At 57.8% G+C, this 27429-nt stretch overlaps 1 protein-coding gene across 1 annotated transcript; it reads left to right on the top strand.

Moving 5' to 3' along the window:
• The first annotated feature begins 617 nt into the window (after positions 1–617).
• Positions 618–26205, top strand: LOXL1 (lysyl oxidase like 1). The gene is made up of 7 exons (XM_045449128.1): positions 618–2993; positions 17239–17347; positions 20237–20374; positions 20859–21015; positions 21825–21920; positions 23577–23692; positions 25865–26205. Exons 1-7 carry the CDS (start codon positions 1838–1840, stop codon positions 25869–25871), a joined length of 1779 nt encoding a protein of 592 aa, XP_045305084.1. The 5' UTR covers positions 618–1837; the 3' UTR covers positions 25872–26205.
• Positions 26206–27429: the final 1224 nt, after the last annotated feature.

The following is a 27429-nucleotide window of genomic DNA, read 5'->3' as shown; positions in this document are numbered from 1 at the left end:
CTCCTCTCCTGGCTCTGCTGCCCTTCTGGCTGGCGGGAGGGCCCTACAGGACCCCAGGGATTCCAAGCAGCTGGGGCCAGCACTGCAGGGGGCAGGCAGGAGGCAGGAAAGGCTTAACCCTCCAGGTCCCGGCCCCCAGTGAGCCTGGCTCGGCATCGGCATCAGGCTGGGTCCTGTCTGGACTATGAAACCTAACCCCACGCGGGGTTGCTGAGGGGCCCATGTCCATCGGTTGCTGGCTGGATTAGGAGGGTAAACAGATGCCAGAAGTCACCTGAATCAAGCCCCACTCTGAGGCACAGCACAATGGGTGAATGAATGCTGAGGGCCAGGGCTCCAGGGCCCCCCCAGGAATGTCTACACTGGCCATCTTCCCCCAGGGGGGCTCCAGGAGTTTCCAAAGTAGAGGAGGATCTGCAGGGGCCAAGTTAAGGGCAAGTTCTTCCTAGGTGGTGTATAGGCACAGGAGGGAAATTTCTGCCCTTCAGTTCATGAGCAAAGTTGGAGAAGGCAGCCCAGAGGAGGATTGCAGAGGGTGACTTCTTGGATGCTAAGACATTCAAACTTCTGGAACCTCCCAGCTCTGCTGTCCTCAGAGAGGACAGAGAAACTCCCAAAGCACTCTTGAGGACCATCTCGTCTCATTCTCCAGAGATCAGATGTGACAACTGGATCAGAATGGAGAAGAGACAGGTTTGCCCAAGATGACCCAGCAACTTAATCACAGCAACAGGACCGGGCCTAGTTCCCCTGAATCCCTCTTTCTGCTTTTCTATGCTGACAGCACTTAAGGCCTCCTATCTCATGTCAAAGATAGCCCCCTGGGTCTCGTTTTTAGCAACGTGCACACTCAGGTTATTGCCAGGCTATGTTGACTCAAAAGACACAGAACCGAAACTTCGAGTGAGGTGATGCGTGGGAAGCTGACCTCTCCCAGGATTTCACAAGTTCTGCTCACCACAAGGGCATGCCCCCATTCTATAGACTGGGTGAGTAAGGCCCAAGAAGGAAAAAGCTAAAGCTCCAGCCCCTTTGTACTCAGCCCAAGGAACTGAGGTGCACCTGGGGTCCAAAATTCAGCATGTCCCCAAATAGCCCACCAACAAGGAGGGGGTCTCTTAGCACTGACTTAGGAGAAGGGGAGCTCTGGAGGTCCTGGGGAGAGGCTGGAGTGGACAGGAGTCAGGGGCTCAAGCCCAAAGAGACCAGAGATGCTGGGTCCAAAGCAGGGAGAAATGGCCATAGTGGTAGAGACACCCCAGCCTTGCTCCACCTGCCAGGGCCCCACTTACAGACACACACCCCCAGAGGCTCCTTTCTACTCCCTGCTCCATTCCCTTCCTCAGAGGCAGGTCTGTGGCTTGGCTAGGAGCTCCAGGGACTGAGGGAGCACAGCAGCTGTGGGACAGGCAACATAGCTAAAAGCCGGCGGGCCATAGGGCCCCGCGGAGGAGGCCCCAGCAGGCGGACCAGGCTGCCCGAAACCTCCCAACGCTCCCAGCCTGTTGCTTATTCATTCAGAGTGGGAAAGCGCCAGCCCAGCGGCCAGCCAGTACCGGGCTGGCCATGTAAGGCCCCCAGGCAGTCCTGCCTGTCCGGTGCCCTGCAGAGAGCCTCGTGCAGCCCTGGGCACCGCCCCTGCCCTGCCCTGACCCCTTGGCCTCGAAATGCTGTCATCGGAGGAGCAGTCCCGCTCGGGACAAGGCCAGGATGGACAAAGCTAGAGCTGGGGCAGGCAAGGAGCCGTCCTGTCCTCGAGGCCGTGGGAAGAGAAGCACGTACAGGAGTACACTCCTGAGAGCCTCTCGGTCCACCAGGCCTCTGCAGAGGGGCCACCATGGCTGTAGCCCGAGCATGCTGGCAGCTGGGGGCCCTGGTGTGGGGCGCCTGCCTCTGCGTCCTGGTGCACGGGCAGGAGGCGCGGCAGGGGCAGGGCTCGGACCCGGGGCGCTGGCGGCAGCTGATTCAGTGGGAGAACAACGGGCAGGTGTACAGCCTGCTCAACTCCGGCTCAGAGTATGTGCCGGCCGGGCCCCAGCGCACCGACAGTAGCTCCCGGGTGCTGCTAGCCGGCGCACCCCAGGCCCCGCAGCGGCGCAGCCAAGGAGGCCCCCGGCGTCGGCAAGCCCCGTCGCTGCCCCTGCCAGGGCGCGTCGGCTCGGACACCGTGCGCGGCCAGGCGCGGCACCCGTTCGGCTTCGGCCAGGTGCCCGACAACTGGCGCGAGGTGGCCGTCGGGGACAGCACTGGCATGGCCCGGGTCCGCACCTCCGTCTCCCAGCAACGACACGGGGGCTCCGCCTCCTCGGTCTCGGCCTCGGCCTCGGCCTTCGCCACCACCTACCGCCAGCCGCCCTCCTTCCCTCAGCAGTTCCCCTACCCGCAGGCGCCCTTCGTCAGCCAGTACGAGACCTACGACCCCGCGTCGCGGACCTACGACCAGGGCTACGTGTACTACCGCGGCGGCGGCGGCGGTGGCGCGGGGGCGGCGGCCGTGGCCTCGGCGGGGGTCATCTACCCCTTCCAGCCGCGGGCGCGCTACGAGGAGTACGGCGGAGGCGAGGAGCAGCCCGAGTACCCGCCGCAGGCCTTCTACCCGGCCCCCGAGAGGCCCTACGCGCCGCCCCCGCCGCCGCCGCCGCCGCCGCCCGCCGACGGCCTGGATCGCCGCTACTCGCACAGCCTGTACCACGAGGGCACCGCCGGCTTCGAGCAGCCCTACCCCGACCCGGGCCCCGACGCGCCGCCCGCCGGCGGCGGCGCCTACGCCGCCGACCCCCGCCTCGGCTGGTACCCGCCCTACGCCAACGTGCCGCCCGAGGCCTACGTCCCGCCGCGGGCCGTGGAGCCGCAGCCCCCGTTCCGCGTGCTGGAGCCGCCCTACCTGCCGGTGCGCAGCTCCGACGCGCCCCCGCCCGGTGGGGAGCGCGGCGGCGCGCAGCAGGGCCGCCTCAGCGTGGGCAGCGTGTACCGGCCCAACCAGAACGGCCGCGGTGAGTACCTTTCCGCGCCCCGCCGCCCACCCTCCGGGGGCACGATCGGTCACGGTCATGGCCGGCGGAACTGTTCCATGGGCCTCCCCGGAGCTAAGTAAGAAAGGAATTCCACAGCCACCGTGCGTCTCACCTCCCAACCTTCCCCGGGTCCTCTCATCGTTAGTGGCAGCATTTGACCAGGGAAGCCTGGGCTCTGACCCTGGCTTGATGGGTAGGGGCTGGAGGCCAGGCTTTGGGAGGAGGCACCTTCCAGACCTGGTTTGGGTCATCTGGGGACAAAGGGAAGGAGCCCTTCTCCCTGGCCCTCCCTCATTTCAATCAGGGCACCCTTGGAGATGCCCCTGAGCCAGCCACACAGGGTGAAGCAGGGAGCATCAACATCAGAAAACTTCAGGGTCAGCAGGGTCCTAGGGGATGCCCCTGGAGGTGTGGCAAGGTCCCAGGCACTAGCATCTGTGAGCTTGGCCTGGTTGAGCAGGAGGTTAGGGAGGAAGCCCTTCCCCTAGGCAAGAGTCCAGACTAGATGACAGGAGTTCCTTCAGAGGGACACAGCCAGGGCCAGACTAGAGAGGTAGTGAGGCATTGGCCTGGGTGCAAAATTTAAGGGGATGTCAAAAAACTCAGTAATCAAGAAAAGTAATATTTTAATGGCATTTTTAGATCAACAATAATGCAAACATTAAAAAAACCTGTGATGAACAAAATATCCAGCCTTTAAGTAGAGTTAGTGGTGCCATGCCAAGCCCTATTGGAGCCTGAGGCAAACTGAAAGCTCAGAAATACTGATCCTGTCTTTATTTAAACTTTTGATATTTTGTTCATCACAGATGTTTTGGCACCAGCTTTGGTTTTTAAAAGTATTGCCTCAAATACTACTCATCTTGGTTCCTGAGTGTTTTGGCGCCCAGGCCAGTGTCTCACTCGTTTCGCTCAGCTCACTCTAGTCCTGGGCGTGGGGGAGAGTCCTGGGAGGGAGCTGCCGACAGGCCTCCCTTTTGGCATCTTTTGGGGGGAGAGGGGACGTGAAGACAGGACCTAGTCTAGGGAAGGCCCAAGCCGTCTGTACGTGAGAACACAGCGAAGGGGCAGATTTCCTTCTTCAGATGGACAACTCCACACATGCTCTTAGCAGGCAGGCTACTGTGGTGAGGGCCCACTTGTGGTCTGGCCAAGGTTAGCTGACTGTTGGCCCATCTTCTGCTGTCCTAGAATTCCCCCTTTCCGCCTCTGTAGCCGCCAGTCCAAAGTCAGCTTTGGTCAAGGTTTTCCATGCAGTCCCCTGTGTGTCCACATCGCAACCCTGGCCTGCCTCCTTGAGGCGGCAGTCGGTGCCCCGATTCTCTGCTCAGCACTGAGGTCGCTGCGCGGGACTCACCAGGGGAGGGCTGAGCCCTGCAGGGCCCAGGGGCACAGGTACACCGCCCACCCCCCTCCGCCAGCCTTTGCTACTCTGGCTCTGTCAGCACTGGGACTGCTCTCTTGTCTCCAGCCACACTGACCTGGGTGAGAGGCTGCCTCTTGGGGGTGGAGGTAAGGTTTCTGTCTCCCTAGGGGCAGCTGGAGCCCAAGGCTAGGGGTGAGGAAGGTCCACACTGGTAGCACCCACTCCTTCACATCCCTGGCACAGCACTCAAGTTGGGTGCTGAATCCCACTTCGAGAACCTGCAGGAGCTCAGGACAGGAGCTGGGGGTGGCGGGGGACTTCTGTGATGACGAACATCCTCCTGCCCAGCGTGGCCTCACACACAGCTGGTCCTCACCAGGACCATCCTGCTGCAGGGTGCTTCATAGTTGTGCCTCATTTGCTCCTAGAGCTCCTTGGAGGAGAGGTCATCCCGTCTAGAGGGAGCTAAGCTTTCACGGTGGCTCTTCTTAGAATACACAACCTCAGAGTGGGGCTCAGCCAGAAGTGCCCCACTTTCTGGGCAGGGGAGAAAACTGAGACCTCAGATGCCATAGAACTGCTGGCAGAGTCAGGCCTGGGACTCCCACCTGTGCTCCAAGCCAGTGTGTTTTCTAGGGCCCCCTCTTTGGCCTGACAGTTCTTAAAGTTCAGAGGCCACCGGCCAGGGCAAGGCCAAGTCTGGACTGGGGGTGCTTGGCGCTTATCAGGGCCTCTGGTCTTGCTCTTGAGCCCCACAGTTCATTTGGGGTTAAAGACATTTCCCCCTGAAGGTAGACTGCCAGGCGCCCAGTGTGCTGGTATGCATCCAATCCAGGCCGTGCTCTGGGGGAGGCATAGCATAGGGGGACACATCAGTGCTATGGTTGGGCAGGCACTAGAGGGATGAGCTAGGGGGGCCCACACAAGGGGCCTCCCCAGTCAGGGGCTAGGGGCTCAGAGAGGACTTCCCGGAGGAGGAGGTACCCATGCATTGCTGCAAGCGATGGCCATCAGCATCCTCCAGGTGCTCCTTCCCCTAGTCATGGAGGGGATGGTGGGAGGGAGTTGGGGGGGAGGAGGGTACAGGCTAGTTTGGGGATCACTGAGAAGCCAAAGAGGGAACAGTACCTTCTCCCCGATCATTGGTTCCCCCTCCCCACCCTGCTAGGCCCAGACCATGGAAAATCCCAGTTAAGAGAAGGCCAAGCCTTGTGCTTGAGATCAGACCCCCAGGCCCGGTGTGGGAGTCCAGGGCAGATTCTCCGGGACTGACCTCATTCCTCCTGGCCACACACCCAGGGGTCTGAGGCTGGGTGCTGGCAGCCTGTGTGTGTGTGGGCGTGGATGTGTCCTCACAACACCAAACACATGTGCGCACCGCCCACGTCCCTCCATGTTTGGGCAGTTTCCAAGCGCCTGTCCAGAGCCCGGTTTATTCCTCTGGCGCCTTCACCCTCTTCCCTCCCACCCAGGGCTGGGGCTGCCCAGGCCTCCTGCAATACCATTGTCTCTGACTCTGAAACTTGTAACTGGAGAGAAAACCAGGAAACAGAGGCCCAGAGAGGGTCACATACTTCGCCTGGCTCTCGGCAAATCCACGCAGAGGCCCGGAGGGTGACTGGTGGATTCCCAGGCCCAGCTGTGGCCCCTGCCTTTCCCTCCACCATGGCCAGGCCCTCCTCTCCCAGCCCCTTTTCTCTGCTCCTGCCTTCCCATAGCCTCAGCTTTTCTGAGCTGGTGGTCTTTGGGCTAAGATAACTCCTGGTCCCAGAAAACCACAACTCTTCTCGCAGGGCTCCCCTTTCCAGCCCCGGCCTCATTCCCCGGCCCTGGCAACCCTGTGAAAGCAACATGGAGCCGCCTCCCTGGCCATTCTCCCGGGGCATCGCTGATGGCTGTGCCAGCCTTGCCTGGCGCCGTCCTCCGTCTCTGTCCTTGCATGGCCAATCAGAGCCCAGGAGGAAGCTGGGGCTGCTCTCAGCCTGTCCCTGGCCAGTCCCTCTACATGTGGGGCGGATAAATCCTTGCAGTGTTGACCATATTATTCTCCCGCTCGAGAGAGTTTTATAACTCCCGAAGGCCTTCAGGATAAAACTTAAATGCCTCAGCCTATTGCTCCAGAACCAGAGGCATCTCCTTCCTTTTCTCCTCCCTGTCTCACGCCCCCACAGCCCCATGGGAACTGGGCTGCTCCTCAACCTGGATGTTTCACCTCCCTGCACACCCAGGGATGTTCCTAGGGTACTCCCCTCTCCATCTAGCGTCCTGCACTCAGGAAGCCAGATGGGGCCCCTTAGTCCCTGAGAGCAGCCCCAATGCCTGGCCCAGCCCCTACCCACCCCCCCCCACACACCCCCCAGGCCACCTCCCCATCTCGCAGACCTCTACCCAGAAAGTGTCCAGAGTTGAGGCCCCAAGGCAGGGAAGATAATAACAACCCAGCCATTTGCTGAAGGGTACCCGCTGAGCTGGGCGGCTTAAATGTGCAATTTCATTCATTCTCACAGCCTCCTGGAAAGGTAGAGGTTATGCTCCTCTGGCACAGATGAGAAAACTGAGACCTAGGGAGGTCTCACAGCTGTGCCCCTGAGCCAGAATTCAAACCGAGCCCGTCATCTCTGCCTTGCACGGAGATGACCCCAGGAGGACCCACACTCCACCTACGAGCGGGGGATGGGGTAGGCTGGGGGGCAGGGAGAGAGCCTGGGCCTCCTCCACCAGCTCTCTGGGCCTCAGTTCCTCCAACTGCAACCCGGGGACAGAGAATGGCACTAGCGTTTGTGGGCACTTTGCACATCACCCTTCTTCATTCCCGGAGCAGCAGCCCCACCAGCCAGCTACTGCTCTTTGCCCCATCTCATAGATAAGGTGACAGGCTCATTTGCTGATTATCACACGACCTCTTAGTAGTGAAACCAGGATGGCGGTCCCATCCTGGGTTCTTAACGGCCATACGTAATTTTTTAAAATGTTTTGTATTCTTGCTTATCCCGCACTCCTCATTTACCCACTCATTCATTTGGTAGTTCAACAGAGATTTGACTGTCTGCTGTGTTCCAGGCCCTGTGGTGACAGGGTGAGATGGGACAGTGGATCTGCAAGGCCCTGGACGCAAAGAGTCCCTTCTCGGCGTGGTATCCACAAAGCCTTGCAATTCTCACTGCAGATTCCAGGGCATTTATTTCACAAGCACTTCTGTCATGCTCACTAAGTGTCTTATACTCTTCCTGGAGCTTCAGGATTAGAGGCACTGAATCCTCAGGACAACCCTGGGTATCATTCATCCCCATTTTGTAGATGAGTCAACTGAGGCCCTCAGAGGTTCAGTGACTTGTCCAAGGTCACATCACTGGTGACCGGTAGAGCCGGAATCACAGCTCAGCCTCCCTCCCTTCTTCCTTCCCTGAGGTTGCTTTGGGTGCTCCTTCAGGAAGAAATGGAGCCTTCAGGCCGAGGAAGCTGTTGTAAAGGCTCAGGCGAGCTGTGGCAACAGAGGGGCCTGGGTCCTCTTCCTGCTCCCTGTTTGGCAGTTGAAGGTCACTAGTGTCGGAACAAACAAGTTGTGTCCCAGGCAGCCTCGGCTCAGGCAGACTTCCTGTCTCCTCTGTTATCATCCAGTCGTAAGGCCACATCCTTTCTCCCCTGCTCTCAAACCCTCCATCCCTGCAAAAAGAGACAGTTCCTATTCTAAATAATAATATTAGCTGCTGATATTTCTTGAGCGCTATGCCCCAGACACTATGCTAAGCATTTTGTTTTCTTTTTTTTTTTTTTTTTTTTTCTTTTTCATTTAATCCCCCCAGCAACCCTGTGAGGTAGAGAGTATTATCACCGCCATGGTGCAGACCAGGACTAGGCTAGAGAAGTTCACAGTCCCTCATCCAAGGACCCCAGCCGACTCTCTGGGAAGGGTACGGCTCCTTGTCCATTGTTTCTCTCAGGTCTACACCTCCTGGAAAGCCAAAATTTGGACGTCTGCCTCAAGTTCGCAGGCCCCACACAGCCTCCGAGCAGGGTGGGGCGTCATCAGAGCCTTACGGGCACCAGGCTGCGGCCACACTCGACCTGGGAGTTCTGGCCTCTTGTCCCCCCTCCTCCTTCTCCCCTAACCCCGGGGAGCCCCCATCTCAGTGTCCTCTCATCTCTGAAGGGGCCCCCCCACCCCCGCCAGCAGCCCCGGCCTGAGTCCACCCCACTCGTGTCCAAGCCGGGAACACATGGGAAACTCCCCAGGGCAGTGTTGGAATGGCAGGAGAGGAAGGGAGGGAGGAGGCGGGTGGGCCGCCCAGGCAGCCCACACCTGCTTCCAATTCCCGTGCCGGGCATTCCTGCGGAGCGGCAGTCGGCTCAGAGGCCGGAAGGAAAGGCTGGGTCTTGTCGCCTCCCCTGCTCTGACCTAACAGCCTCCTCGCCGCAGGCAGCCGGACCCAGAGGGCCTTTTTGTACGGATTCGGGATCACAGGGCTAGGGTTGGGTCCGGGTCCTCTCCCCCTTGCTGACGGCCACTCAGGAACTGGGCATTTTAGTGCCACCTAGAAATGAGGTGTCGGAACGCCAGAGCAGGAAGGGACTCGGGTGGGGAAGGCTTTGCCATCAGAGCCTCAGGAGACAACCCACCCTTCCTCCTGCTTGTAAACCAACTGGAACCATGAGTTTTCCAACCCCAAAGCTGATCCTTTGTCAAAAGAAAGGACTTTGGGAGTCAGTCCCAGCCTTTGCTTGGTAATGAAGTCTGCTCGTGCAGGCAGATGCCGCCAGACCCTGCAGGGACTGAGGCATGTGCTCCCCAGGGCACACAGGTGCCAGGCCCCGAGCTGGGTACGGTGAAGTCAGGGGTGCATCAGACCCAGCCCTGTGCCCTCCGAGATCTCGGCCCAGCAGCCAGAAACCAGGCTACGGGGTGCAGGGGCCCAAGCCCACCGCTAGCTCACCCGTGTCTCCAGCCCCCCACCGCCGTGCACCCACCCCCGGACCCACAGCTGGGTGGCAGGTTTCTCATGAGGAAACTCATCCATTCAAGAAATATTTATGGGTGTCTTACTGCATGCTGGGCACGGTCTAGAGCTGGGTCTTCATTAGTGAAATGAAAGAGACAAAACCGTTGCCTTTGTGGATATTGTATTTTCGTGCATAAACATAATAAATAGGTAAATAATAGAATGTGGCGAGCACTGATAAGATCTGGAGGGGGAGGGCGGATGAGCAGGTTGCTGGTTAAGGTCGGCCTCAGGAAGGTGACATTGGAGCAGAGACTTGAAGGAGGCGAATGAATGAGACACGCAGCAATCAGGAAGGGCATTCCAGTAGAAGAAACAGCCAGTACAAAGGCCCTGAGGCAGGAATTCCTGGGGTGGGGGTAGGGGGGTTCAAGTGTGTTCCCGGTTTGCTCACAGCAGAGTAGCCCAGGAGTTAGGGGCGTGATAGGAGGCAGGTCAGAGAGGTAACAGGACCCTGGAAGACACTGTGAGGACTTGGGCTTCCACTCTCTATTCGCTGGAGAGCTACTGCAGGCTTTGAGCTGATCGGTGACATTTAAACAAGGTCTCTGACCACTAGGCGGGGATGGGCAGTGGGGAGGCCGGCAAGAGGCTGACAGGAAGCTGGTATAGAGATAGAGGCGGAGTGAGGCGCCTGGGTGGCGCAGTCGGTTAAGCGTCCGACTTCAGCCAGGTCACGATCTCGCGGTCCGTGAGTTTGAGCCCCGCGTCGGGCTCTGGGCTGATGGCTCAGAGCCTGGAGCCTGTTTCCGATTCTGTGTCTCCCTCTCTCTCTGCCCCTCCGCCGTTCATGCTCTGTCTCTCTCTGTCCCAAAAATAAATAAACGTTGAGATAGAGGCAGAGGTGACAGCGGCAGGCAGAGCAGGAACGACGGGGGAGGGGGGGTTTGGCAGATTCAGGATCTATTTTGGAGAGGGAGCTGATGGGATTTCTTGATGGGCCGGATGTGGGGTGTAAGAGAAAGACAGGGGCCAGGCGTAACACAAAGGTGTGTAGCCTGCACCGCTAGGTCTCAGCTGCCATACGCTGAGATGCGAAGGCGGTGGCTGAGCAGGTTTTGTAAGAACGATGAAAGTTCAAGTCCCTGTGAAGGGTCTGAGGGGCAGGGAGGGACCCAGGGGACAGAAGCACCCACAAAGACTTCTGGAGGTAGGGGCAGGGGGCACCCCGCCGGCCTGCAGGGGAAGGGAGGGCAGCAGGGGCGGAGGCTGTGTTCACACGGAGTAGAGTGTGAGGGGGTGAGGCGTGCAGGGAGGCAGCAGAGGGAAAGGCGGCTGACCTCCCCAAAGGTGAATGTCTGCCTCCTGCCAGCTCAGCCCCAGCCTGTTCCCCTTGTCACGCATCTGAACGCACAGCCCCAGATCCCCTCCTCGGAGTTGGGCCCTGCAGCAGGGAGGAGTGAGGACTGTCTCTCCCAGTCGAGTGGGGGGCAGCTGACGTGAGCTGGCAGAGCGGTGGTCAGGACTGACAAGGTAGGCTTTGGGGCCTGAGATCTGTGTGCCCCTGCAAGGCTCTGGGTGCGTGTTTAAGCCCGGAATTCCAAGACGAGACACCGTGGTGTCAGAGGCCAGGGGCAGAAGAGGTCAGGTTTGCTAGCGAGTTGCCTCCTGACCCTGCGGGCTATGAGATCTGAAAGGCCAGGTGAAGGCCAGACCACAAAAGGCCTCAGCTGCCACCCTGAGAAGTCTGGGCTTGATTCTGTAGGCAGTGGGGACCCACTGCAGGCTCTGGGCCTGGCTTTATGACTCTCATGGCTCCTTCTCCCGGGCCGGGATCGCCCCTTCATGGTAGGATGTGGCGAACCCCACAGCCACCTCGCCGACCTGCTCGCCACACAGGGGTGGCACCCCCAGACCAACCCTGACAATTTAATGTCCTGATTATCAGATGATGATTTCACAGGGCTGGGAGCTGCCCGCCTCCACCCCGGAGGGCCTGTCAGCTCATCTCTGTGTGAGCTTGCTGCTTTCCCTACCTAAGGGCTCCTCTGGAGTCTGGCTGCTGAGCCAAAACATCCTGCTGCACACATATTTCACAACCCACTGACCGGTTCCTGCTGGACATTGTTTATCCTCCAGCCCCAGGCTCAAGAGATTAGGGCTATTTTGCATTCCACTTTCCTTCATCTGCTTCTTGTGAGCAGGAGGCCTGGGGAGGAAAGAGTTCAAAGGAGCTGAGGTTTATGGAACCCACAGAAAGGGGCAAGCCAAGAGGGAAACAGGTGAGGTGTGGGCAAGGGACAGGAATGTAACCACAGGCCCTCTGCACTGGGCAGTCTCCAGGAACCGCTGAGCAGGAGGGAACAGATTTCTCATGAAGCAGGAAGGATTTAGGTCAGACAGTGGGAGAATTTCCTGGCTGCTGAAGTATCGTCTGTAGAGGTTGTGAGAGGTCTTGGGCTCTTGCCCGAGGCTCGGGAATAGACCAAAGAGCTCCTGAAAAGTCTTTTAATCTCCAAGTGTTTGGGGAGCCATTAAACTGCTCATGGGCAGGTTAGGCTAGTGTGTCCATAGTCCAGATGGGGAAACTGAGCCTAAGGAAAGGGAAGGGACTGTACAATGGGGGCTTGGATGGGACGGCAAACTTGCCTTCCGATGTCTTTCCAGAGAAGGTCCCAGCCAAGTCCTGCCAGGGAAGAGGGAAACAGGCCTTAGCTTCCCCCAGGCTGGCACATAGGTCAGCTTGGGGTGGGGAGCATGGCCGACTGTCCAGAGCACCTTGTGAAGGGGCCCTGGATGCCCACTCAGAAGAAGCCCCAGGGACGGAGCAGGAATGCAGAAGATCCTTATCCTCGGTTCTGTGTCTTCCCTGCCCTGGAGGGTCTGACGGGGTCCCCTCCAAGGCTGCCTGCAGCATGGCCTTGGGACCTGATTCACCTATGCCCAGCCCCTCCCCGGCCGAGCAGCAGCCCGGCTTCAGCTACCCCAAGGGCCTTTACTGCCCTCTGACTCAGTGTCCCTCTAACCCTGGCCCAGACCCTGGTGTAGCCTGAATCCCTATGTGCCCAACCCCCACAGTCAGCACATTGCTTCTGGGGAAGGGTGCCCAGGACTGGCCCAGGGCTCCAAAAGGCCTTGAGTAGGATGGAGAATGATCAGAGCTGGATAAATGGAGGCAGTGAGGCCTGGAGAGGACCCAGTCCTGCCTCGGGTCACGCAGAAAGTCTGTGACAGAATAGGGTAAGAGGCCAAGCTCCTGTCTGCCTCCTGGGAGCAGAAGGCAGGATGCTGTTGGTGACCAGGGACTCCTTGGGTAGCCTGGGCAGACCGTACAGCCACACTTTCCATGGTTGGCCCCATCTTGGGTGTCCAACCCAGAAGACTGGCCATATTGGCCACGGAGGGTACACACTGTGGAGTCCTATTTAGCAATGACAGATAATGAGCTAGGTAGATCTTAAAAGTTTATACATTGACTGAAAAATCAAGAAACAGGATGAGACTGTGAAACAATATCATTTATGTACTTTAAGGATACATACCCACCCCCAACACGGTGCAGATTTTATACAGAGACACAGATGTTCAGGGACATATCTGAAGGTCAGGGGTGATGACGAAGGTTAAAAAAAAATGTTATTCTGGGGCACCTGAGTGGCTCAGTCAGTTAAGTATCCAACTTCAGCTCAGGTCATGATCTCACAGCTTATGAGTTTGAGCCCCACCTGGGGCCCTGTGCTGACAGCTCTGAGCCTGGAGCCTGCTTCGGATTGTGTCTCCCTCTCTACTCCTCCCCCACTTGTGCTCTGTCTCTCGGTCTCTCAAAAATAAATAAACACTAAAAAAATGTTATTCCAAAAGGGGGAGCCTGGTGTAGACCAGTGATAATGGTTTGTTTGCTCCGAAATGAGAATTATGCTTAATTCAGTCTCTGCCTTTAAAGAAATGGGGGTGTCTGGGAGAAGTTCCCACTGGAACCCACTCTATAGAATCTCCAGTGCTAGGTCCAAGGGCTGCATGATTCCATATATTCTGGATAAAAGGTTCCAGGCCCTCCTCAAAATTGTATTTCCAAGACTAAGCGTTCTCCTGCCTTCCGAGTAAGCCTTACCCTCTCTCTAGAGACTTCCTTTTAAAATGCACACTTTTGGGGCGCCTGGGTGGCGCAGTCGGTTAAGCGTCCGACTTCAGCCAGGTCACGATCTCGCGGTCCGTGAGTTCGAGCCCCGCGTCGGGCTCTGGGCTGATGGCTCAGAGCCTGGAGACTGTTTCCGATTCTGTGTCTCCCTCTCTCTCTGCCCCTCCCCCATTCATGCTCTGTCTCTCTCTGTCCCAAAAATAAATAAACGTTGAAAAAACAATTTTTTTTTTAAATAAAAAAAAAATAAAAATGCACACTTTTGGGGATGGGGGATAAGCACATGGTCCAGTTATAACTGTCTTTCACTCCACGTTGGCCACCCTGCCTGGAGGGCCTGGTTGTACCCCATAAGCCAGAAACGGGAGACCAGTCCCCTATTCCTGCATCCGCGAGCCCCCACTCAAGCCTTCCCTGACCCCCTTGTGACAACACATGGGCTGCCCCCCAAGTCCCGGCCCTTGGGGGCTGAGATCTCAAGCCTGCAGGTCCCACTGCTGATGGAATGCCTCCTGGGAGAGCAGGAGGAGAAGGAGGCATTGTTCCTTCCTAGAGAAACATGCCAGCTGAGGGAAGGGCCCGGGGTTCCCAGGGGATCCCCTCTTCTGAAAGGCATAGGGGGACCCAGCCTGAACTCCCAAGGCTACTTTCTTTTCCAGCAGCTTCCCCCAGCGTGACAGAGGTGGAGTATGGCCAGGGGAAGCCAGTTAGGGGAGTCACAGGACCCCTGTGATGATCGGAGATACAGAACAAAGAAGATAATAGGAGTGATTCCGTTTAAGTTCTAGAAAAGGCATAACTGTCTAAGGTGATTGAAAAGCAGATCAATGGTTACTTGGGGTGGTTGGGGGAGGAAAGAACTTACTGGGAAAGGCAGGACAGAACTTTCCGGGATGATGGAAACAATAATTAGCTTGATGGTCGTGGTAGTCACACTGTGTATACCATTTGTCAAAACTTATCAAACTGTGTATCTTAAATCTGCATTTGACTGTGTATAGATTATACTTCAAAAAAGTTCATTTGTATAAAAAGAGTGATAAGTAGAGTCCTAGGAAGGGGTGGGGAGCTCCTCCTAGGGCTGCTGCAACTCACTGTGCCACCATGGGCAAATTCATTGCCCTCTCTGAGCCTTGGTTCCCTCCAGCACCTCCATGTGCCCTGGTGCCTTGCAAGGAACAGGGTAAAATATGAAGTATTAAGCCACTAATCACTAAAGAAACTTGCCTGACAGAGGCCAATGGGACGGGGCAGTTAGTCAGCCCCAAAGCATGGTGGGTTGCCTGCTTAGGGGGTGAGGGGTACCCAGTGCAGGATCTGGAGGGAAGTAGACACAGGTAAATACGATGAAATCTAATTATAGATCAATACAGATCCAGCAGGGAGACAGGAGAAGTACGTGAGCCTGGAATGTCACTGCCAGTCAAGGGAGACTTCTTGGAGCAGAAGGCACCCGTGTGAATCTGAGATTCCTCAACAGTAAGAGGAAGATGGTCACCTGTGGCCAGGGCCAGGGCTCAGATTGTGACCAGCAAGCAGCTCTGAGCTGTCTGTCCTTAGTCTTCCTCCGGAATCCCCACATGTAGATGCTACAGGTGCCCCTCCCCCCATGGCTTTGGAGTTTACAAAAAAAAAAAACAAAAACCAAAAACCTCCACCCACTCAGTTATAACCAACAAGGATTAATGATGTCAAAGCAATTCCCTAAAAATGGTTTTAAGTACAGAGTTTTTAGTCCATAATCTTGAGGTTCCGAGTTGTTGATAGGTGTCAGACCTCAGTGTGTGGCCAAAATTAGGGCTCAGTATAGGAGCAGGGTCAGGGCTCAGTCACAGGCCAGGAGTGGCACCAGCCTTCGCTGGCCCTGAGTACTTCTGGCCTCTTCTGTAGCTGGCTTTTCTAACTTCCCTGGACTGCACAGCCACTCCATGGAGTGGCCTAGAGAGGAAGGGTCGGGCCAGAAAAGCTTTGAGGAGCCATCTGTGCATTGTTTATTGAAACCGGGCCTGGGGTGGGGGAGGCAGGCCGTCTGGCGCCAAATACTGGATCTCGTGAGGCTTCAGGCCCAGCTAACCCACCCCCACATGTTGCTATGGGAAAGGCACTTTGATGATGGGGAGAGGGACCATTCCCGTCTTCCTCACCTCCCCCGCCGTCCCCCCCCCCCCCCCCCACCGCACCAGAGGCTTCCGGGGACCAGAGCGCGAGAACCAGCTTGGCACCGAGGTGGGCCCTCACTTTGAGGGCCCTAGGATCCCTTGGGAAATGACTGCAGGCATTCCTGGAGCTTGAGTAATGGGACCTAGGCTGGCCAAGACGGCCCCCCTCAGCCAGGAGCCACCTCATCCTCACCCACCCTTGTGCTCCAAGCTTCCTCTCCATTCCGAGTAGGTGAGATCACGCTGGCTGCCTGGACCAGGCTCCCGCATGAGGCCCAGGCCCAGGGTGAGCGGGGCTGGGGTCTGGAGCCCAAGGGATGTGTGTGTGTGAGGGTCTGCCTCACCTTCGGGACCTGGAACCTGACAAGAGGGTTTTGGCAGCAAGAAGAGGGGCTGGAATCTGGTCTGTGTGACTCAAGTCCCCGTACCTTACTTGTCCCCCAAGAGCAGAGAGCTTGAAAGAAACTAAGCAACCTGTAGGCTCATGTCATTGCTTATCTGCCAGAATCCCCGAAGCCTGAGGGTGAGGGGACAAAGAGCCCCCGGCTCGCAAACCCTGAAGTCAGTGGCCAAGCTGGGATGGAGCTGAAGGCTCTGGAGTGCCCCCTGCCCACCTCCTACCCCGCCCTGCCCCCACCACTCCCGCACGCCCGGCACCAGATCAGATCTTTCCTTCTTTATTCCAGTGCGGAGACGGTCTAGACACCTGAGTTTGGTTTCTGCTAATTCCTAATTACGCTCCCTGGGACCAAGTTGTGCACAGACGTGGGGGAGGTGCAGGGTGGACAGATCCCTGGCTCTAGCATGTCCCGGGGTACAAGTGATCACAGGAGCTGAGCAGACTCCCGACTTCCCTGGGTCCTGCAGGAGAGGAAGCTGGGCCCCTCAGGTTGCAGGCCAGAAGCTGCAGACAGGGGAGGGTGCGGTCAGGTCTGGGGGCCGATGGCAGGAAGAAAGGAATCCTGAAGAAGGTCGGGCTGGGCGCCCAGTCCGAGAATCCTGCCCTGTCAGCAGCCTGCTCTGGGGATGTGTTTTCCCACTAGCCCTTCCCTTCCTGTCCACCCCACTTGTGCCAACCAGCACTTACCTGGCCCTGCCCATGAGCTCTCTGGGACCCACGTGGGGCCAGAACCCAGGGCTCTCCTGGTGGTTCAAGAAGAAAGCTGTCTGCAGACGGGGGCTGGGGTCCGGAGGCCTGGGGAACAAGGACAGGGGAGGCAGTGTACGGAAATTGCTTGCTTCAACTTAGTCCTGCCTCCAGGCCCTTGTTCGTGCTGGTCGCCCTGCCAAGAATACCCTTTCCTCTTCTCTAGCTCACCAAACCTTATCCCGCCTCCCAGACCTCGCTCACGTCCCAGCTCTTCCAGGGGGCGCTCAGAGGCTCCCACAGCATGGAGGTCCCCCACCTCTCTGGCCCACACCTGAGCCCAGGGGAAACAGTTCCAGTCACACCCCTGGCTCAGGTTGGGAGGCTTCCTGGAGGAGGCGACAACCTGTGTAGAGGAAGGAGAACAGCAAAGGGTGCTTGGGGCTGGGGAGGTCTCTGGGCATTAGCCGTGGCCAGCCTGACACCCCTCGATGCCAACTCTTTCCCCTACCTCCATCTACCCCACTCCATCCCCAGGTCTCCCTGACTTGGTCCCGGACCCCAACTACGTGCAAGCATCCACTTATGTCCAGAGAGCCCACCTGTACTCTCTGCGCTGTGCTGCGGAGGAGAAGTGTCTGGCCAGGTAAGGAGGTGACGATGAAGCATGGAATGTCCAGACAGGCTCTGGGACTCACCCTGAGCCTGTGCTCATGCCAGCCAGGCTGCCTACAGTCTGAATGACCCTGGCCAAGCCTCTGAGCCTCTCAGGACCCTGACCTCTTCATCTGTGAGCCTTGCCTGCCCGCAGGGAGTCAGGAAGAGAAGGGAACAAGTGAGCATTTCTGTATAAGTCACTATACAAGGAACTTTACTGGGGCATTTAATCTTCACTCCAGCCCTGCAAGTATGAAGTCGCCCCAGGCAACTGGGGAGCAAAGAGAGGAACTAAAACTTTTCCAATCTGAGCTGCCTCACGAGAAGGTGCTCCCACAAGGACCCAGGGAAGTCCAATGGGGGAAAGAGCCTTCAGGATAGAGGGCAGGAGTACAGAGCCCTCTCCAAGGAGGACAGGTGTGGCTCTCCAGCAGGGGCAGTGGGCGCGGGTGACAAAGGGGCCCCAGTTATGCGTGGCAGTAGAGAGACCGGGAAAGGAGACCAGTTTGCAAGAACCGGAAGGTGAGCACAGCCAACTCTCTGTTATTCCTGGGCGTCTCTGCCTCCTGCAGCCCTTGCTTCTGAATTTATTGAAGGCGAATATTCTGTTCAAATACATATGCTTTGGGGACATCTCCCTGTGCTAAAAGAATCTGTTAGAGCTTACATTGTCCTGACTCGTTTGTTGACATCTCTCTATGTTGAGAACATCTATTTTTCTTAATTACTTGCTGCCTTCCCCGCCCCCCCCCCTTTGGAGTCTTTATTTACTTTCACTTTTCAGTATCTGGGAAGCCCTTTGGAATTTCCACATTTTCCCACTTACGGACTTGCTAGTGCACTGCCACTCAGTAGCTGACCACAAGGCCTTATCTGTCTGTCACGGGATAAGACGCTTACACCAGATTGTAACTTCACCCACCGCTTCCTAGGTCCAGAATGTCTTGCCCTTGATCGTGGGTGACCAAAAGCACGGAAAACGAGACTGCGGATAAGGAGGTCCACTGTACCACTCCGCTGGCCTGCCCAGTCAGGTCTGGTCTCCCCTCAGTTGTCCCTGGGAAGGGAGCATAATGATCGTGTTCTTGCTGTCACCAGTCCCTCCAGCAGTGGGCACCCGACAGCCTGCAAGGCAGTCCACTGAAGCTGAGTTTTGAGGAGTTTGAGTCAAAGCTAAATTATCATCCCATCTTCATGAAGCATCCTGTGGGCCCTGACCCGAGCTCCCAGATGGGCTGGGGGAAGAGGCAGCCCGGCCCCCTGTCCTGGGCCACTGGAGAGCGGCCCCTCAGCCGCCCCGATGACAGGACCCAGTCACAGAGAGTGGGGAGAGAGCTGGCATGAGTGGCTCATGGTCAGAGGAGGAGAAAATGGTCAGAGGAGGAAAGGCCAGCAAGGGCCGAGGCGGCAGAGGAAGCTGGGCTTGGGGCACAAAGCTAGAAGGGCCAGCGGAACTGAGGCCTGGGATGGTGGGGCTCTCTGGGATCACGGGCGGCGTGGGCTGCAGGCAGGGCCCAGACCAGGGAGGGGACGTGCTCCAAGTCTCACCGCGAGTTTGTGGCCAAGCCGGGCCTAGAACCTAGACCCTGATGGGTTCCCACGGTGTGCTGGGCTGAACAGAAGGGCAGGATTTAATTGAACAGAGGGAAGGAGGATGTTTTGTTCCAACCCAGACACAGACAGATTCCAAGCCTCCCCCAGACAAGGCCAAGGGCCTTACGTCCTGGCAGACAGGAGCCTGCACTGCCTGTTGTGCAGACATCCTCTCAGAGAGAGCTGATCCCCACAACTGGCCACCTCCTGCCTCTGGCTTTAGGACCCAGACCTTAATGAGTGCCAGGGGAGTGCCCCTGAGGCCGGCCTGGACGATTATCAGCAGTACTCTGACGAAGGGGGGGAGCTCCAGTCAGCCCTTCTGCACGTGTGTGTCTCTGTCTGCCTCCCTCCCCTCGCTGCTGTCCCTCACGCCTCTCCTCCCCCTCCCTTTCTCTTTTCACAAAGCCCATGTCAGCTGGGAATTGGGGGTCAGCAAGCAAATTGTGAGCAGGCAGTCTGCCTCAGACCTGTGCTCCCCAAACAGAAAAGGGCAGATCGTTGTTCCAGAAGCCACACCGTCAGGGAAAGGACCTAGTCACACCGACCTAGCTCAGAGGAGCATGTGGCATCAGGCTGTGCCGTAGGCAGTGCTGTTAGAGCTGTGATCACAGGCCATCAAGGGTCTTCTTGGTGGGGCAATCAAGGCAGACTTCCTGGAGGAGGGAGCCTGTGTCGCGCTTAGGAGGCTGGGTGAGTTCTGGGTCCGATGAACAGCACGGGCAAAAGTATAGATTAGCATGAGTGAAGTCTGTTTTTGAGAAACAGTGTCTGAAGCTGGAACCCAGGATGTGTGGGGGAGCAGCAGGGCAGACAGGAACGGGAAAGTGAAGAGACTCTGACATGGAAGAGCCCGAGCCTGTGTCTTAGTCCTGCACCTGAGACATGGCGTACTTTGGTCAGCAACCGGGGCCCCATCCAGAGGAGGGACCACTTATCAGAATCTCCTGGATGGGGCCATTCTTAAAAAGCCCTCCAGAGATATCGATAGGTCCCCCCACCCCCAGAGGCTGTCCCCCACCGAGAGTCACCTGCAGATGAGATTGTCATCGCCAGACCAGACGCTGCTTTAGAAAGACCCCTCTGGCAGCTGCCGGCCACAGGGTGGAAGCCGCAAAGGAGGGTACAGCCAAGCCCGTGTGGTCAGGAGAGACGGGGAGAGACCTGAGCCCCAGCCTCAGTACAGGGAGTCAGTTGTGAGGACGGTCAGGGACAGGTCAGCTGGCTCTGGGCGTTGGTGACACGGCACCCAGCCCCACCCCGGTCCCCCACCCTGTCCCTGCAGCACGGCCTACACTCCCGAGGCCACTGACTACGACGTGCGGGTGCTACTCCGCTTCCCCCAGCGAGTGAAGAACCAGGGCGCCGCGGACTTCCTCCCGCACCGGCCACGGCACGCCTGGGAGTGGCACAGCTGTCACCAGTGAGTGGGGCCCTCTTCTCCCCCATAGGTGCCCGGGGATGGGCAGGGGCTGGTGGGAGGGCCCGGGTGGGGCCTCTCCTCTCCCCGCCCCCACCGCGTATGTGCTGGGGGGGGGGGGGGGGGCAGGCGCTCCCGGGAGACATTTGCTGCCATGGATCCACCACTAGGGCAAGAGTTCCTTAGCAAAAGCTAGACTGCAGGAGGGGGACCTAGGAGGATCCGTCTTAGGGGACAGAAATGTCTAGAGTACGGGGAATTGCCCGAGGGAGGCTGGTACACGTGGGAGCCCAAGAAGGACGCGAGGAATCCTGAGGGGGTGCCCTCCCAGGGGACCTGGCCAGGTGGGGAGCCCCAGAGACACTGCCCTGAGGGACACGGGGAACCAAGGAGCCCCAGGAGCCCAGACTGGTCAGGAGGCGGTGTCACAGGAAGCCCAGGGGTGACTAGGCCCCCTTCTTTCCCTTCTCTTATCCTCTGCCCCCAGACATTACCACAGCATGGATGAGTTCAGCCACTACGACCTGCTGGATGCAGCCACAGGCAAGAAGGTAGCCGAGGGCCACAAGGCCAGCTTCTGCCTGGAGGACAGCACCTGTGACTTCGGCAACCTCAAGCGCTACGCATGCACCTCTCACACGCAGGTCCGGCCAGGCGAGGGCACCGCGGTGGGGACACGGGAGCATGGGGGTGAAGACTGCCCAGGGGAGTGGGGCCAGAGGGGACCAGGGAGCAGAGAGCGATGTCCAGCTGGGCCAGGCTGAAGACGGGTCAACGCCAAGGCTCCACTCAGCTCCATCAGAGCAAGGGTCTTCTCACGGGTCATCAGGCCACCACAGGGCCCTGTGGGGGCCGCCCACCCCCCTCCCCTGCCTGGGCCCCTCCCTGCATTGCCTCCCAGGTGTGCTGCCCAAGGAGAGAAAGGAACATTGCAGCGAAATGTAGATGGCGTGGTGTTCCATTGCCTGGTCGTCCACCCAAACCCACCTTTCTATCAGCCTGTCCAAACATCCACCGAGTGTCTATCTGTCCTGCCCCTCTGTCTCTTCATCCAGTCCTCCATCCATCTCTCCAGCCATCCCCCTCCTTCAGTCCCTTCTGCCCGGCTATTATACCTCCCTGTTGTCTCTCTGGTCCATCCACCCACTGGTTTCAGAAGGGACACACCCTGGGGCACCTGGGTGGTTAGGTCGGTTGAGCCTCTGACTCTTGATTTCAGCTCATGTCATGATCTCACGGTTCTTGGGTTTGAGCCCCGCACCCGGCTCTGGGACTCTCTCTTTCCCTCTCTCCCTCTCTCTCAAAAATAAAGAAATAAACTTTAAAAAAATTAAAAAAAAAAGAAGGGACACACCCACTCTGAACAGCTACCCCGGGCCAGAGGAAGGTGGGGCCAGACTGCTGGAAAGGCACAGGGTGGCACCCCAGCCTTGATCCTGTCCCCTCTTCCCAGGGCCTGAGCCCCGGCTGCTATGACACTTACAACGCGGACATCGACTGCCAGTGGATTGACATAACTGATGTGCAGCCCGGGAACTATGTCCTCAAGGTGGGCCTCCTGGTCTGGGCCACTCCCCCTACTATTGCTTGTGCTCAGTGCCCCTGCCTCTGGGATATGCTTTAGCCACTGGGGCACCCCCTCCTCCCCCAGCTGCTGAGGTGGCATCCTGGACATCAACCTGGAGTGGGGGTCTCCTCTTCCCCCTGGAGGCTCTTAGCCTCAGGCCGACAGAGCCTCTCTTTCCATAGAGACACCAAGGCACCTTCGGCCCAGGTGCGGTGATGCTACAGGAGGCAGTGACACTGTCTTCCCTAAGCGACAGAGGATTTGAAGTGCGGTGCACCCCCCTGTCTGCAGACAGGGCAGGCTTTGTGCCATCTGGAAGGGGACCCTGCCATTCTCTGAAGAGACCCTCCACTCCTCACAGTGACCCCTGCAAAGCCCAGGGCTCCTGTGACCAAGAGTCCCTTCTGGCCTGAACCCCTCCTGCAATGAATGCTACTCCAGAGCCACTTCCCTGGGGGTGGGGTGAGAGTGGGTAGAAAAGCATGTTAAGGACACACAGCCCCATGTGGTACATCTATGCAGGCTGTGCTGGGGCCGGGGCATCGCGGTCTCACCTGGGGAAGTCAAAGGTCAGCCTCCTCTGTGAAGGTGCAAAGCAAAGGTGGGGAACCATTCCACCAGGGCCCCTGGACCCGCAGCTCCACACCCCAGAGCAGCAAAGACAGAGCTGTGAGCAGTGACGATGGGCTTGGGAGGTGCTCCAACCTGCATGAACACAGCCTGCCGGGAAAGCTGCATTCAGAACACAGCAACCCGGAAGCCACTGGTTACAGTCCGGTCCCAAGCACCTCCCAGCAGGCTCAGAGGCCCCTCTGCTCAACTCACCCAGGGGCCTGGGTTCTTCTCCTTCCCTTGGTTCATCCACTCACCAGACATGTACAAAGGACCCTCTGAGTTCCAGGCACTAGGGACTGGAACCGCTTAAGTAATGCACAATTCCTGCCCTTGGGGAGTGTAAAGGACTTAAAAGTAACATGTTCTTCCATGTTCTGCAAACATTAGTCTGGGTGTAGCCTACCCCAGTGAAGCGCCCCCTCCCCAGTTAATCCGACATTTAGAAGGCTTCCTGTGTCCCAGTGGTTCTTCAGACAAAAGGCACGGGTGGGCCATCATCTCACTGAGCATCAGGTTCTCCAGCTCCAGGGCGGGAGATGCCACCTGGCAGCAGACAACCCTTCCATCGGTCATCTAGACAGGCATGGGTGGTAACAGGGTGCCAGCCTCAGACTCAGGAGACCAGCCTTGGTATCCCTGCCCAGCCCCTGCCCCCCATTCACTGCTGTGTTCCCTGGGGCAGTGACTCCACCTCTCTGACCCTGAGTGCCCAGTGGAGGGCCCACCTGGCCCAGGCTCTGGCTCCGGGGAAGCTTCCCACATTCCTATAAGGGTGATCTGGCGATGTTTTCTTTGACCACGAGCTGTCTCTTCTTTCCTCTCTCTCTTTCCATGTCTCCCCACCAGTGTGGCTGTGTCTCCGTATCTCTTGGTCTTGAGGGGTCTTCCTCCATCGTCCTATATCCTTCTGTCGTCTGTCTCCTCCAGTCTGTCTGTCTGCGTCTCCGGGGCCTTCCCTAATGACCAGGTGAAATGCAGCCCCCTGACCAGGTCCCTTTGCCCTCTGCTCCCCTTCTTCTTCAGGTTCACGTGAACCCGAAGTATATTGTTTTGGAGTCTGACTTCACCAACAATGTGGTGAGATGCAACATTCACTATACAGGTCGCTATGTTTCTACAACAAACTGCAAGATTGTCCAGTAAGTGTGCACACCCACCACCCTCCCCTCCCCAGCCCCTTTTCTACCCTTGAGGTCGGGGGGGGGGGGGGGGGCGGGGGGGGAGGGGTGGCCAGGGAGCGGCAGGCAGGGCTGCATGAAATACACAAGATACCTGTGCTTTGGGTCACCTTCCTAGCCAAACCCAGCTGTGGCTGGGCCCAGCCCACAGGCTAAGCAGGAGGAGCCTCGTCCATGCCAGCCCCAGGCTGAGTGCTCGCGGTGGAAGCCGGGCCCTGGCGTGCTGATCTGGGGCCAGATTGTGTGGCTCCAGGTGGGAACCAGCAGGAGGCAGCATGATTGGGTGGAAGTCTGCAGTCCTGCCTCTGAGGCTTCCTCGCTCTGTGACCATTGGGCAGTTCGCCTCACCTCTCCGAACTACTTTTCGCAACTACAAAATAGGCCCTTCCCCTGTAGGCTTGTGAGACTGAAAGATTGAAAGGCCTGATGTCTGCGGGTTGGAGAATCCTTCATAACGGTGTTCAGTGAATCGTTAGTGGCCTTATCAAGTGGATTGAGTTAAACAGCCCCGAGTTAGAACTGATACTGGCTGGAATGAGCTTTCATCCACGCCTGGGCCCAGTCGTAGGGGAAGCTGATGCACTCTGGCCCAAGCCTTTGGCGGGGTCCTCAACTGCCACTTTGCAAAGGGACCCTCTGCTTACAAACTCGCAAAGAAACCCCACCCCATCCATGTGAATTTAAAATGATCAGACCACAGCAACTCTTTTCCACTTAAAAACAAACAAACAAAAAGCCCAGGAGTTGCTTTAGGCCATCAGCTGGGTGACAAATGGCAGAGATTCCAAGGCCCAGAGAGTCAGCATATGCTTATCAATGATTGACAGGTAGGAAGTTTAGCCTGTGACCAGGCTCAAGGCTAAGTGTGTGACCAGGGGCAGGGCTCAGTGTGTGACCAGGATTAGGGCTCAGTGTGTGACCAGGGTCAGGGCTCAGTGTGTGACCAGGATTAGGGCTCAGTGTGTGACCAGGGTCAGGGCTCAGTGTGTGACCAGGATTAAGGCTCAGTGTGTGATCAGAGTCAGGGCCCATTTAGATACAGCCCTTTTACCCTTGGCTGCTACCATTAAGCTAACTGTTCACACACACCACCCCCACCCCCACCCCCACTACACCACGTATGCTAAAAATGAGAACAGCAGCCTCTAGTTGAATACAGAGATCAGATTCCTCATAAATTGAATTTGATCAAAATTGTCAAGGTCACAGAGTCTGTCTAAAACAACTGACGCCTGCCCCATCCCTGGCAACTTGGCTCTCTCATAGGCCTGGGTTTCTGACCTCCTTCCTCCTCAGGGCCTCTCTTATTCAGCCATTCCCAGTTCAGGGGCCATCTCAGTGGTAGAGGGCCTCTGGGAAGCAATTCTGGGGAAGGAGAAAGAGGAAGGAAGGAAGGAAGGAAGGAAGGAAGGAAGGAAGGAAGGGGCAGCTAAGAAAAAAGGGGGTCGAGGGATACGCAGGGAAGCAGGGAGCCTGCATCCCTCTCTTGTCCTGCCTGCTGCTGGGAAAGGTGGATTGAAAAGCATCCCATTTTCCGGTGATGCCATGAGCTAGGCCCCTCAGCAGGGCAGACAGAGAAGCAGCCCCATGCACCCCTCCAGCTCCCCTGGGGCCTGCGGGCCAGGGAAGGCTGAGGCCCTTCTTTCCAAGCCCTTTACATAAGTGCTTGGAAAGGCTCAGGTCTTATTAGAGCGTCTCTGCTACCCTGACCGCAGGCGGGCGGCCGGGCCAGCGCACAGGAAGCCGGACGCAGTGTTCCCAGAAAGGCCATGGGACTGACGCCTGTGGGTTTCGCTCATGTTTCTGAAAAGGAAGAAGGAGGCTTTTTTGAAAAGTACTGAGTTAGAAAAAAAAAAAAAAAAAAAAAAAAAGTGTTTCCAGACAGTAGCAGCTCTACTAATGGCCTAGAAAACACTGTGGAACTCGGGGCATGGGGAGGGGGTGGTGCAGAGACCGCACCCTGAGTGGGTCGGTGAGTCCATGAAGCCCCTCTTCTTGAAGCTGGGGCCTCCCGTCCCAGGGATCTGGGCTGCGGAAGGGGAGCCCTCAGCTTGGGAGGCAGAGGTGGGCTTGCTGACAGTCGAGTGAGGGGTCCTGCCCTGCAGCCTACCACTGTTCTCTTTCTTTCCTTAGATCCTGATCTTGGAGAGGATGGACACACGGCCAATGTCCCCACTTCCCAAAGCCGGCCCGGCTCCCCAGGAAGCCTCCTGCCAGGACAGACCTGGCCCCGAGGGGCCCAGCCCCCACCCACAGGCAGGGGCAGCCGGAAGCCACAGGCATCCCTCCCTGCCGGCCTCAGGGAGCAAACGCAGACCGAAACCACAGGGATTCCGGATGCCAGGCCCAATTTTGTACTTAACTCTTCTCTACAACGTTATTTTGTCGATGGTTGGTTTTTATTGTTTGTATTTTGGCCTTACCACAGAGCAAGATTGCCCAGGCCCCGGGCTGAATAAAACAAGGTTTTTCTACTCTGCGGTTCTGCATGTGGCCTGCCGGCTGGACTGGCCAAAGCAAAGTTGGGCTCAGGGGACATCCTCGGGCTTCTTCCTTCCCCTAGCAGAATGTGGAAATGGCAGCCGCCACCTTCCAGGACCACAGCTCGACCAAGAGGGCATCCAGCCCACTGTGGAAACCCCGTGGGTTTATCCCAAGGCCAAGCCCACAGTGTGGGAAGGGGCCCACATCCCTGAGAGAGGGGTCCTGGCAGGATGGGGTGGGCAGCTCTAGCCCACTCACCCCTCCTTGGGGTCTCCTTCCTCTGCCTCCCCTCCTCCTGCAGCCTCGCCATCCCCCCCACCCCCACTTTCTCCCACAGTCACTCACTCTTCCAGCCACCTACTGTCTTACTCACATATTGAGTTCCAACTGAATGCCGGGCCTGTGCCGGGGCTGAGCATCAGTCTTGCTCTGGGGCAGTTCACAGGGCAGGGAGGAGAGTGTTCACCACACCTAGTGAGACAGCCCCGGGGAGATGGTAGAAACTTCTGAAGGCAGGTGGCATCTCCCAGGAAGGGAAGGGACAAGAATCTACTTGGCCGAGGGGAGTCCGGGCAGGAAGAAGCAGAAGGAAGGCACCTCCCCTCTGTCCCTCCCAAGAGCCCTTAGGCTATCTCGGCTGGCCCCTGCCACCTGCTGCCGGCCTCCTTCTTTCCTAGGGGATTAACACTAGTGAGAAAGGGCAGGGCACTTGGTCCAAGAACCAGGGCTCTAGGGTCCAGGGCCAATTCTCCTGCTCACTGGCTGGGTGACATTGTGAAGGACATTGTGGAGAGGGAGGGCTTCTCGGAGCCACACAGTTCTAGAAGGGTCCTGGCCCCAGCCCACTGGAGCCCTTGGACCACTCCCCAGCCCAGTCAGCAGGACGGGGTGAAGCATGGCTGTACCCTCCTACCTTCCCTGACTGAGCCGTGAGAGGCTTCAACTCTCCCCTGGCACAGGGTGGGTGCTGAGACCCTGCCACTCTCTGTGAGGGGCTGGAGAAGCCTGTCATCCAGGGGTCACCCCATTCTGCTGTATTTCTTGCCCACGTATGCCTCAGGGATGCTGTCTGATTCCAGCCCCACCCCTCTCCTTTCTAGGTGTCCCCAGGAGTGAGCAAGGGAGGTCTCAGACAAGGTCCCCAATTCCAGACAGAAGGACCCTATAAGGTAGAGTCAAAAGTCCCCAATTTCCAGGTCAGACGGCTGGAGTCC

This window comes from Leopardus geoffroyi, chromosome B3, assembly GCF_018350155.1.
Source record: "Leopardus geoffroyi isolate Oge1 chromosome B3, O.geoffroyi_Oge1_pat1.0, whole genome shotgun sequence".
In the NCBI taxonomy this organism is placed as follows: domain Eukaryota; kingdom Metazoa; phylum Chordata; class Mammalia; order Carnivora; family Felidae; genus Leopardus; species Leopardus geoffroyi.
Note: the sequence above shows the minus strand (reverse complement) of the source record. Positions and strands in the feature narration are given on the sequence as shown.